The sequence below is a fragment of the Neomonachus schauinslandi genome, chromosome 14, assembly GCF_002201575.2.
Source record: "Neomonachus schauinslandi chromosome 14, ASM220157v2, whole genome shotgun sequence".
Classification (NCBI taxonomy): Eukaryota; Metazoa; Chordata; class Mammalia; order Carnivora; family Phocidae; genus Neomonachus; species Neomonachus schauinslandi.
The window spans coordinates 61,162,841-61,176,257 of NC_058416.1; the positions used below are offsets into that span (position 1 = coordinate 61,162,841).

The 13,417-nt window shown below is 41.6% G+C and overlaps 1 protein-coding gene across 2 annotated transcripts in view; it reads right to left on the reverse strand.

The window, feature by feature from the left end:
* LDLRAD4 (low density lipoprotein receptor class A domain containing 4) overlaps positions 1-13,417 on the reverse strand; it is a 280,457-nt gene that overhangs the window by 200,339 nt on the left and 66,701 nt on the right. For both annotated transcript variants that reach the window (XM_021683042.1, XM_021683043.1), the window contains exon 2: positions 12,023-12,163. In XM_021683042.1, the coding sequence (XP_021538717.1) occupies positions 12,023-12,163 (141 nt within the window). The remainder of the gene's footprint in view (positions 1-12,022; positions 12,164-13,417) is intronic.

Consider the following 13,417-nt stretch of genomic DNA (forward strand, 5'->3'; position numbering starts at 1 on the left):
CACAGCAGGCAAAAGTTTTGGGGAAAGAAGATGCCTTTCTGAAAGACCACCACACCTTCTGGGCAATCTCGGCAGTATTTCCGAGAAGAGCCATTTTGGAACAAGGACAGACTTGCTCACTGCTTATGGCTACAGCTCTGGAACACAGGATTTCTTGCTTTCCTCTCCAGTAATTGTGTACTTTGAGAATATTTTTCTTCTTTGATTTTCCTTTTCTTTCTGGGAAGGAAGAAGCAAAAACTGTCTACTGTTCCCTCTGCTCTTAGGACATAACAAGAATGGATGAAGGAGCGAAAAAAATTATTATTGTTAAATTTATGTTGTTGGGTTTTTTTTTTCCCAAATTAAAAGCCTATGCCCATGTCTTGGTTGAGACATGGCTAAAAGAGCTATGAGCCCAGATGGTTAATTCAGAGGCCTTACCCTCAGGGGGTGGGGGGTGTCAACTCCATCTCTGCAGCCCAAGACATGTCACAGGATGGTTGTATTTCAGCTGTATTTTTGCAATTACTCAAAGATGGTCCCTTCCAAGGTTTACTGCAGACCCTTTTGGGTAAGTTTTCTAAGGCAAACATATGACTACTCACATCAAGTCCAACAATGAAGCCCTTTCCAGCTGAGTGGAGTCATGCTCTTCTTATTGGTGGTCCCCTCTACCTTCCCCATAATTTCATCCTGATAGCAACAGCCCCTTCCCCACCAACACAACATTTAGACTGTGAGTTTTCGTGAACAGAAACTCACTACTTATGTCATGTAAACTCCATTCCTGGCACTGAGGGAATGTGGAGTAAAATGACCATCGGAAAGTAGCCATGTACTAGAGCACAACCAAGCAGGGCACTTGTGAGATTTTTATCTCATTTCCTACAGCCCCATTAGCACAGCTGCTTGTGATGAGGTCTAGCTTTGGAAAGTTCTCAGAGAGTCATCAGAAACGAAAGCAAGCCACGTGAGTTTCTAAAACCCTTCTTAATTAAGAGGCTAACCCCTAGAAAATGAACAGTCAGAATGGACAGTCTTGACTGGATCAGCACCCTGCTCATCAATACACACAATTAATGCAGGTCACCCATTGGTCTGTGTTCTTGTTTTAATGATACAAGAAGTCATCCTCCTTTTCTGGTCTCTGGCCTTCCAAGGACCTTGTCTGAATTAAATCATTCTGCATTCTGTGGCAGAGTACAGTTTAAATCAATAGTGTTATCATACTACAACTCTCCTTTCACGCTCTCGCTAATGCCTAGTATTAGTCAAGTTTGCACTGAAATTGATCAGTAACAGAGGGCGGTTTCTCTTCACACCCTCTCCACATCTAGCCCCCCCACCCCACCCCTTGGCCTCCCCCAGGAAGCAGGATCCACATTGATTTCTATCTGATTACAGGAGAGCTTGCCCTGACTTTCCCCGGTTACTTAAGCCGGCGTCTCATTGCGTGTCCTTAGAGACCAGGGCTTCGCTCAGGCAGAGAGCGTCTAGACAGTATTCATGACCCATCTGTCTGGCACGGCCCAGCGGATGGCAAACTCTATTAGAACTGAAACCATTTTTCCCTCCTCCTCCTCCCATCCCTCTCTCCCTTTGCGAAGCAGGAATCTGACACTGAAAATTACTATCATTGTTGCAATTCTCAAAATAGCACCGCCAGACTTTCATTAACATCCACGCTAGACTACTAAATATTTAAAGAAGTGGATAAATTTCATCTGAAGTGGGACAGCCCTGCACACATGAAAGCAGTAACAGAATCAAAATGTAAATCTAAGAGGTTGTTTTTATCCACGTAAATTTAGTGTCACAGCAGGAGGAAATGATGCCTCAGGTTTATTGAAACTTTCCCTCCCATTTGTTCTCTGCCTTTGTTTATCTGAAAAGGCAGAATTGCCTTTCAAGACCCTACAAGATTTTAATTGATCAGAAAACTGTCTTGGAGAAACAAAGGCAGCAAACCAAAGGGGAGGGTGGGGGAAGAGCCCCCCCACCCCCCAGGCAGTGAAGGAGGGTGAGCTCGCTGCTGGTGCTCCTCTGGCCTCCCCCACAGAACACATCCAGGGGGAATGTTGCCAGTGATAACCTGCAACCTGGTCCGGCTCAGCTGAACAGATGCCTATCCTTCTCCTCACCTTGTTTTAAATACCGTCTTGGATCATTTTCATACAAGTCAATGATTGTTTTGTCATGGATTCTTTTTCTTTTTTTAAGTTGAAAAAGGGGTGGGGAGCCCTGTCAAAAAATATACACTGCTCTGTAGAACAGCCTGATTCACTGAAAGCGGCCACTACTACTGGCCTTGACCAAAGTAAACCGGAATTCAGCAAGCGGAACCTTCAGAGCACAAGCCACCCGGACCCCACCGTGCTCTAGGACAACACAAGACACTGGAAGACCCTTGGTCCTCCCTCCCTGCAGTCAGCAGTATCAGGAGTCTAATCCGCTGAGTTGCTTAAGGGCCCAGGAAACTGGCAGGGGCCTCTGTCCACTGGGACAGCTGAAAGGGTCTGAAGGGGCTGCAGTGTGCACACAAGATCTGGAGGGAAATTAGGGGTCTAGGGCCATAAGCCCACATCTGGCCAAGGAGGGCTCTTGGGGCTCACAGCAGGTGAAAAGGGGAGAGTAATGGCAGAAAGAGTCGCTCTGCTCACTGGGTCCCACCAAGCTTGAGCCTCACAATCAGTCATGTTCACAAGGCAGCTGTCATCACATTTAGCGTCCTGATGGGGAAAGTCAAACAGGGAGGGAAACGGATTTCCCCCAAGTCATGTAAATAGTACACAGCCTGGGCAGAACTGAAGGAGGTTTTAATTAATTAATTAGTAGAGGAAACCCAATGATCCCTCACACACTAGGACTACTGGGTTAAGTTTTTGTAATCTATTTGAAAATCCAGGACGAAACAAAGATTATCATCTACATATCAATTAGAAATTGTTATATAAATCATTACTCTTGGAACACTCACTTCTATGGGCCTGCATAATAATAGTCTGTTTGATCTCCAGCCCCAAATGCTACAGATCTTTAAAAACTGATGAGTAAATCCTTAGCTTGTTCAAAAAATATCATGGAAAAAAAAAACAAACAAACCCAGAAACAAAAACAAAACCACAGCCTAACCACGGATTCCTAGCTGCAGCATATTCTAGCTGTGTGAGTCTGAATAAATTATCCAACCTCTCTGAGTACTATTTCCTATGAAAACTTTCTAGGATGGTTTTGAGAGATAAATGAGATGATGCATGCAAACACTTGGCACTCAGTAACATCAGCTCTCTGCCTAACTTATCCCCACCCCTGAAGCTGCAGGCCTTCAGATAAACTCTTTGTACCCACCCACCCCCCCCACTGGTCATCAGAAAAAGGGAGCAGTGTTATAATACTTTACCTTTGAATAAGGGGTGATGAAACACATGGGAACCAGAAGCGGGTAAAAAACCAGGGTCAGTGAGCTCCTGGTGTGCACTCCCGTTCTTTAACATTTGAGATGATGAACAGATTAAGAGTGGGAGGGATCTGACAGGTGTCCCAGCGCAGCCTCCTCGCAAGCAGTATTTCTGCTGAGCCTTTGCTGAGAAATACAAGCAATTTTCTATGAAAGACATGACCGAGGCAACTGGCAACAGTTTAATGTGAACTATATATTGGAAAATAGTATTGTGTCACCATTACATCTTGTGGGTTTGGGTAACTATGTTATGATTATGAGAGTCTTTCTTTTTCTTAGGATCCTAATACACATTGAAGTATTTTGAGGTAAAGCGACCAACTTACTATAAACTGGTTCAGAAAAAATGAAAATGTTAATATAGAGAGACAGAATGATAAAAAGGATAAATCTTATAACTTTATTCTCTTTGAAAATTATTCCAAAATGAATTTTAAAAGACAGCAAACAGAGAAACAGGGCTGTAAATGTAGTAATACTTATTGAGCATTTACTATGTACCAGGCACTGTTATAATTGCTTTACCTAAACTATTTTATTAAATCCTCAGAACAACCCTTTGAAGGAAATACCAATATTATCATCATCATTCTATGAATGAGAAAATCAAGATAGAGGTTAAGCAACTTGCTGAAAGCTACAGTCAGTAAGTGGTGACTGCAGCATTGGAACTCGGGACCTGATATTATACTTTATATTTTAAACAAATTGTAGGGCTAGTCTGGGATCCTAATCACAGTTTAAAACATTGAGTCTACAGGAAAATATGTTCTCCAGGAGTAATAAGAAACCCAGGATGCTAGGGATACGCTGGCATAAAATCGGGACCTGCCCTGGTCGGACTAATCAGGTAAATGAAGCTACACACCATGCCTACACAGACACACTCACATACTTACACACATGCATGGATGCACGGACCACACACACTCACACACTCTGGCACATGCACTCACACTTCTTTAGGACCTGGAAGGAAGTATTTCACATTTCTTCTGGGCTTGGCATGAACCAGCCCTTCATATAAAGCATGTGGATATTCAGAAGCCAAAGACTGATCTTCCCAGGGTTGCTGTATTGGGAAACCTTGACCTCAAAAAGCAGTAAAAGTCTATCATACTGTTGGTCACAGAATAAGCTAAAGTAGGCTTATATTCTGGTTAGTTTGGGTGGTTATGGTAACCCAATATATATTGTAATGACAGACCATTTGGGGGAATAGACCTTACTGTCATCTCTTTCTGTGTCCTATCACGCAGGCTGCCAAGATTGTATAGATATTTTCAACTCTTCAGTTCCATTAGCAAGGTACTTGGCCATGCAAACAGAAATCTTTTTGCAACCCCTTGTCAGACCTGAGTTTTCTAAAATAATCACATTCATCCATTCACTCAGCATATACATACAGAGCCATGAACCACATGCTATATATTCCATGTATTATATAATATATATGCGCCACATTACCATATGTTATATATGCCACAGACCGTATGCTATATATGCCATGTACCATATGCTGTATATGCCATGCACTATTGTGGGCACCAGGGCTACCGCAGAAAACCTTACAGTCCCTGTTCACTGAAGGTCATGCTTACAGCATGCTGAGAAGTAGCAAAGGAAGGATAAATGGTTTTCAATTTAATACAATATATACTTCTCAAGTATGTATGTCTACTCTCAAGTATATATATGTACTGTCCATGCTATGTTAGGAGTATCAATATTCCAAAGACATAAGCATAGCCCCTGCCTTCAAAGAGCTTAATATCTAGTGGGAACCATACTCGTATACACGTAATGATCAAGCAGAACAGACAGCACCTGAGGAAGGACACCAAGTGCTGAAGGGTTCTAAGCAGGAGAAACTGTTTCTGGCTTTAGGGAGGGGATCAGAGGAAGGGTGACCAACTTGATATAAATGGCAGATGGCCAAAACACTAAAAAAGGCACCAAATGAGAAACTGGTGGAGGGAAAAATCATTGCTTCAGGTTTAGATGCTCAGGATTTAGGAGAGCAGAGTGCAGCCCTGGGGTCTGCAAACTGGGTACAGCAGAAGTTGGTGGGCTCAGAGGCACAGGGCTGTAGGAAGCTCAGAGTGCAAGGGAGATAGAGGAAGAGTCAACTGGGTGAGATGAAGGAGCAGGCATGAGGGAATGAGCTCATGAGGCTCCTGGGCACTGGGGAATTGGACTGACACTCCACTCCTGGAGTTTCACCTGTTTAAACAGGCCACTGGGGATCTAGAATCCTGGATAAGACCTGGGAGTTGGGTCACCAAGTGCAGCAGAGGGGGTTTCCCAAAAGGTTCCATATATACATCAAATGTGCTTTAGGAGCACCTGGGTGGCTCAGTCGGCTAAGCGTCTGCCTTTGCTCAGGTCGTGATCCTGGAGTCTCAGGATCGAGCCCCACATGGGGTTCCCTGCTCAGTGGGGAGTCTGCTTCTCCCTCTTCCTCTGCTCCTCTCCCTGCAGGGAGTCTGCTTCTCCCTCTGCTCCTCCCCCTGCTTGTGCTCTCTCTCTCTCAAATAAATAAATAAAATCTTTTTAAAAATGTGCTTTGATTCATCAGTTCATAATCATTGGTTACCTGTGGAGGGTGATAGGGAACTTTCTCATTATTAAGAAAATTGATCCTATATGATATGTACTTCGTGGTAATCACATAGTTGATGGGGAATTTCGCTTTATAGAAGCATCCCCACTAATAAATGGAGAAAAAAGGATAGAATTATGTTACAACTATTTTGCAACCCCTCATGACTAATAATAATCACACAACAGGGGGCCTCTGGATGGAAGACAATGGCACCAATAAAGCTACTTCACACACACAACATTCAAACTTAAATCTCCCCAAACTCTAGATGTAACTACCAACTGACAGGAATTAGAGGGCACAGAGGAGCACATATAGTGACTTGATGAGAAAGCAGTCAGCAGAAGCCTGAGTATGGAAACCCTACAGAAGAAACAACCCAGACCCTTCTGCCAAAAATTACAAGAAGTTAGGGGGTATACTCTAGAGTAAAAAATTCTTAAGGGGCGTATCAATCCCTCTTGCAGAAATATTTGGAGCCTCTTTGGATCTTGGTTCAAACAAACTGTAAACAGAACAAAACAACATACACATTTATAAGACAATTGAAGAAATGTGAACTCTGACAGGATATTTGATGACAGTAGTGACTGTTAATGTTTAACTGAAATAGTTACCGTACAAAAAAAGAGGCCTGGTCTTTGGGAAGCCTAGTTGTGGATAAGTTTTCCTCATGGTTATGAGCCTAGTCCCAAATATAAAATACTTGGTGTTAACTAAACTTTCACAATATATGTACGGCAGGTCCTTATGCTATATACCTTAAACTTACACAGTGCTGTATGTCAATTCCATCTTAATAAAACTGAATGGATGAACGAACGAATGAACAAACATACTTGGAAGGTGGGGAGTTGACAGTCAAAGGTGAAGTACAGGGAAGTATAGCTCAGGTGACTGGAGCCCAGGTGCCAGTCCCTTTGCAGGTGGAAAAAAGAGGACTGTGAGAAGAGCTGGTCTGGGAAGAAAGACACTCAACTCAGATTTACTATGTTGAATTTTATTTTATTTGGTTGTTACTACCCTAAATAGCCTTGGGCCAAAAAAAAAATTTCCTTCTTAAAAAGTCCTGAAGTTAAAATCCTGGCTTAATTGGGTCCACTTTATTAAACTTTAGTTCATTGGATTTTAAGGTTCAGTTTTATGAGACCACCTTTAGAGAAAGAAGCAACCTCCCCCTCCAGTTGAGATGGGAGCTCCTCCACTCCCCGCTTTCCCTGAATCAGATCCCCTCAGTTAACTGGAAATTCCACTGAAGCTGAAAGTGAAAGTTGTTCTGATTAACTGCTGGCTTCGTTTCAACTTTGAGCTTACTTAAGGTCTAGTGGCATGAATTCCTTAGCTGTGATTGCTTAAGGAAGGTTTGTTCTTGCCAGTATTTCCAAAGTACATGGCTCTTTCCAAGGCTACTCAATTATTGCTTCTGGGAAGTTAAAAGAACTCTGCTCTCCCCAACCAAGAAGTGGCACAGGGACTTTGAAAATGTAGTGTAACAGGAAATACTCAGCCTGTAGGAATGGTGAGGCAGAGTTCACTGGAAGTCTGGGAGCGGCAATGCCAGCACCACCCAGGGTGACAGGTGAGCTGTGCAGGTCTCCCCTACACATTTACAGCAGACCCACAGGCAATCCATCTCTTGTTAGAGACGGGCAAAAAGTGTAGCATGACTTACTGGCTTTTCTCTATGGGCCCAACCCACCTTTCCAACCCTGTGTCAGGCTACCTGCTACCCCCTCTTTCTCCCCATGATCATGCTATTCTTGGCCCTGACACTCTGTCTCTCTCCATGTCTCCCTGCACACCTCCTCCAGAAAGCCACCATGACTACTAGTCCAACCAAAATAATTCTCTCTAAACTACTGAACCACAAAATACTAGAACTGCTTAGCTCTCACTACCCTGTGTTCATATTTATCTTCCAGTTCCCCAACTTGACTAGCACCTCGGTAACAGGATCTATGTTTTTCTTCATCCCACACAGTTCCTGGTACAATGATCAAAGAACGCACTTAATAATTTTATTTGTAAATATAATAATTTGTATAAAAATATTTTATTTTTCTATATAATAAATCATTTTATTTGTATAATTTGTCTCTTTAGTAGCTCAGGAGTACAATATTTTGATGGAGCAGCCAAGAGTAAAGACATGAGAAACACTGGCAATTTAGGCTGATAGCATTTTTCCTCTTCTGTAAAAAAAGTGCATCTAGCAAAATTCTTTCCATGTGAGACAACCAACACCAGCCTAGTCTTCCACATCTATGCAAACCCTTTGAGGCTCACAGGAAAATAAACCAGCCTCAGTCAATGGATGGCCTAACCATAGTTAGTAGAAGTAGATAAGCAGGTAAAACCACTCAGTTTAGGTTCCAAAAACATTTTTTGAAGGGAAAAGCTACTTATAACTACTGTAAGTGCCTCCATTATTATTAGCATTCCTGACTTCACAAATGACAGTAACATTTTCTTTCTAACTTTAATCCGTGCTAAATTTTAGTAAATATCAAATGAGAGACAGAGATGATCAAAACATCTGAGCCATGGTGCATGCTCACAGCCAATAACATAGGCAGAAAACTGATTCTAGCTCATCTGGAAATCCGGAAGATTCCAGTTTGCTTTACCATAAGCACAATCAAATAGCAGAACACTGAATGTTTCCTACAGGTGGGAACAAAGCAGATCAAATAAATGAATCCTGTTCTTATACGGGAACAAGGAGGAAGCACTATGTGTTTTTCTGGAGTGTGACATTTTATAGACAAGAATCCCTGTAGAACTTGAAGTTCTCAAGGCAGAGAGGAAGGAGCGCCTCATCATCAGAGTTAGTACTCTGTGAAGGGCATACTGTCCATCGGCTGGAGGAAATGCATTGGTAGGTCTATTAAAACCCAATTTCACCCAGCCCCAAAATCGGAGGGGGAGACGAACCATGAGAAACGATGGACTCTGAAAAACAAACTGAGGGTTCTAGAGGGGAGGGGGGTGGGAGGATGGGTTAGCCTGGTGATGGGTATTAAAGAGGGCACGTTCTGCATGGAGCACTGAGTGTTATACGCAAACAATGAATCATGGAACACTACATCAAAAACTAATGATGTAATGTATGGTGATTAACATAAAAATAAATAAATAAATAAATAAATCCCAATTTCAAATGGAGAGCCTCTAAGCCTCATTATGCAGCTATTAACAGGAAGTAACATATCCTCTGTTAATTCTATATTCTTGCCCAGTAGGGTAGGGGGAAGAAAATATATTCATTCAATATTAGATCATCTTCTGTCATCAACAAAGAGCAGGGAAGCTACAACCTTTCCCAAAGACTCCTGACAACAAAGAACACACCAGTGACAACAAATTCAGAGCAAGTGTCCCAATGTGACAAGGGAACCCTGCTTCCCTCTGGTGCCTGTGAAGAACTGGGGGAAAGGAGTGCAGAGGGGGCTGCTGGCCAGATCAGAGCAAGCTGCCTTCAGCTGAGCAGGGAACAAGTAGATAGGAAACATCTAGAATCTGTAAAGATGAACTCACCTTTGGACACCTGAAAGATCCTGTTACATATGAAGAGTGACCCTGGCATTAGAGACAGAGGATATAAGCCATGGGGGTCCACCTCCCCAAGAAACGGCCACACAATGAGTAGGGATGATGATAGTAATGATGCAATTATGTAGACTATGCTTTTCATGTATATTATTTCACTTAAATTCTCATAGCAACCTTATATGGCAGAGAACTATTCCCATTTCACAAACAGGAAAATTAAGTCTTAAAGGGGTTTAGTCACTTCCTTAAGCTGGAACTTGAACCCAAGTCTACTTGAAGCCACAGCCATGGTCCTAACCTTTGTTCTTATGGCTCCTGGCTTTGTCTTAATCTCCCATTTTAGCTATAAGGACACAACAAGTTTTAGTTAACATCTGAACAGCGGGAACCGACAGTTTGCCAACAGGATCTTAAGGCTCCTATTAGGATAAACTTTTGTAGTTGCCTGGGCAATGTTGAAACATTTATAGATGTAACTCCTTCACCTAGCTTTAAGCAAAATTAAAGCATTCATATTGTTAAAAATGAATGAAAAAGATATCTGGAAATAGGCTTTAAAAACCAGAAAGCACTACTCATGAGAAAGGGAGAAAGGTGGGAGGAAGGGAAGGGAATGGAAGGGAAGAGGTTTCAATACAATAAGAGGACTGCAGTTGAACTTTCCTAAAGTGAAGGAGAAGCACCTTCAAGATATAGAGAAACAGTCTGCGAAGTGCCGCAGGTTAGAGGGCCAAAGGTTTGGTCTGCCTGCTTTTCACACAGAACTCTCCAATCCAGTGAAAGTACCACACAATTGTAATATTCTCTGCAGTTTATCACACAATAGGTTTGCTGTTACTCAAGTCTAGAGAAACAAAATATTGCCTTTACATTGTTCTTTTCCTTCTGAGACCCACTGGCTTGAGTCTAGTTGGCCTACATCAAGTGCTTAGTACTAGCAAGATTCTAAGTGCTTTATGACCATCCCACTTAATCCTTACAATACCCATTCTCATGCTCCATTTTGCAGATGAGGTCATAGAGCTGCCCCATTATTACGTGAGTGCTGTGGCCAGGATCCCAACCCAACAGGCAGACGCAGAGTAGGACAATTCACCATGGGGATCCCTTCCCTGTGTCCAGGCAAACAGCATTATGCAAATTACAGTATTGATGACCTTAAGGCTACTCAATTATTGATTCTGGGAAGTCAAGGGAACTCTGCTCTCCCCAACCAAGATGTGGCTTTGAAAACATCACCACAGGAAACACAAGGACCAAACACCAAGAAAGTACACTCCTAACCTTAAATTTTCTTCTCAAAGTATAGAGAGGGGACTCTAAGGACACGCAATATAAGAAAATGCAAACTGACAACAGAAAAACTTGACAAGAACTATTGCACTATTAGACTCTTGAATTTAGCAAGCAAATAACAGGCTTAAAACTCACTAGGCATGGTCATTTTCTGAGTTTGCCTTCAATATAAAAATAAAGCAAGAATAGAGAAAACCATTTCTTTTAAAAAAATCTCCTCCCATTTCGCATTATAGTATGAGTACTTATGCAGTCTGATAGCCATAACAAAAATTTTAAATCTTTAAATAAAAAACAAATATAACTTTTCAAAATAATGTCAGCAAAACTGGGGAAAGAAGCTGAATTCCATCAAATGATTTCAGTAGGACCCCATGAAGAGGAGCAAACATTCCTCCTGGACGTGTTATTGCAAAGACATTCTCATCCTAACCCACTTCACTAAGCTCAAGAAAACAAGTTTCCTAAGAGAAGTTCAGCAGTGTTTCAAAGCTGACTTCTTACTTCTTCCTCTTCATAAAAACCATGAGATCAAAACATTGATGAACTTCAAACTCTGATTTCACCTTTTCAAGTTCAAGAAATGCTCAAAGCCTCAGCCTTGGGATTCACACATGTAAACACCTTACTTAACTTGTTTTCCAAGTAGTACCAAACAGAAAAACACATAATCAGAACCTTTTTTCAAGTCCCATATAAATTTTTCTATTTTCTTATTTTAATTACATGATCAATTATGAGCTCTCCACATCTTTCTTTGCTTATCTAAAACTATTTTTAAATTATTTTAAATTACCATAAAAACTTTCTACAAAACTGACATGAATACTAAACCAATACATTATTTCTTATAATCCACTTAGTGTTTCTAAGATAAGTAGCCAAAGCCTATTCCAACACACAGCACCACTGGCCATCTCTGAAAGTAGAATGAATTTTCTACTTTTAGACACACCATCTTTCTATACTAAAAGAAAAAAAAAACAAACATTCCCTTTGTGAAAGTACAAAATCTCTTTTCTCAACCAAAAATCAACATCCTTTCCATTTCCCTATGACCCCACTTCCTAACCATTTCAAAAACAAAATCCAACTTAATGATACCAAGGTAAGTAGGAGGGACTTACAGTTGAAGATGCCAGGAGGTGGATGTTCAGTCACCAGGAGACAATTTTCTTCATCACTATTGTCCCCACAGTCGTTCTGTTGGTTACAGACCAGTGAACCAAGATACAAGCATTTACCGCTGGTGCAGGTGAATTTGCACTCTGAAAAAGTATAATATAGAGCATAAAGTAGTCAATGCAATCTTGATGCTCTTCAATTTTTTTTTTCCTTCCCCATTTGTGTGCCACTGATAGTTTGGGAAATCAGTCTATCTGTAGATACCAAAAAACTGAACTCAGAGAGGGCTATCTTGGTAAGGACCTTCATTCTATGAAATACACAAGACAGTGTCCCCCCCAGGGGAACTCTGGGGCCTGCTGTACATTACTCACCCCATGTCTCTAACCCAAAAATGAGTAACACAGGTGCTCTCTTTCCATGACCTGCCCAGCAAAAGTCATAGATACGGGGTTCTTATTTTGCGTGAAAACATCTGTGGCAGTTTTCCAAGCCTCCAAGAATGTGGGGAGCCTTAGAAGCAGCAGCTGGGAGTCCAGCAGAACTTGAGAGCTCAAGCTTAACAAAAGGAGGCTCATATATTTTATTTCCAATTTGTCACTGGATGTTGTGAAGCTCTGGGCAAAATATTTAACCTCTCTGGTATTCATTCATCTCATGCCTAAGAAAAACCAATTTTAATAGCAGGCAGGGGTAGCACTGACTTTATAATGTAAAACATAGGAAAATAATATGTGCTCTCTGCTACCTGAGAAGCATCCATGCCAAGGGCCATGTGAGTAACTTAAAGAATATGATGAAGCCCAGCCCAAATCTCTGTAGGGACACTGAACATCGAATCCCTGAAATCTCTGCAAATCAATATATGAAAATGGAATTTACTTTTGTAAGACGTCGAAATAAATTTGCAAACTTAAACATTACTATCAACGTAAGCATTTAAGGGTAAAGGAAATTGCACAATTATATACACATGGGCACATAAACATCTATGTCTATCTTACATGGAATGTCACTCTGCATTGTGACTGTGAGCTTTCTCCTAGGTGCACCCACAAAAGCTGGCAGAACTCACAGGGGATGTACAAATCCGTGGGTAGAAAACCAAATCTCAAGAAAAGCATTCCAGACCCCTGCTGATGCTGCCTATCACAGCCTCCTCATTTCTCCTCTATTTTGTCTGTCTAGAATATGGGTGGCAGGCCCGGATCAAATCCAAGGTCCTTTCAACTCTAAAATTCCATTATTCAAATAAAAGATTGGGCATCAGCACACCAAGGCCCCCTCCAGCTATCCTAACAACAAATGGGGTTGCAAAGAGAATAACCCTTTTACCTGTTGCAAAGAGACAAAGAACTTAAACCCTCAAAGTATTTCTGTGACCCAGTATGAAAGGG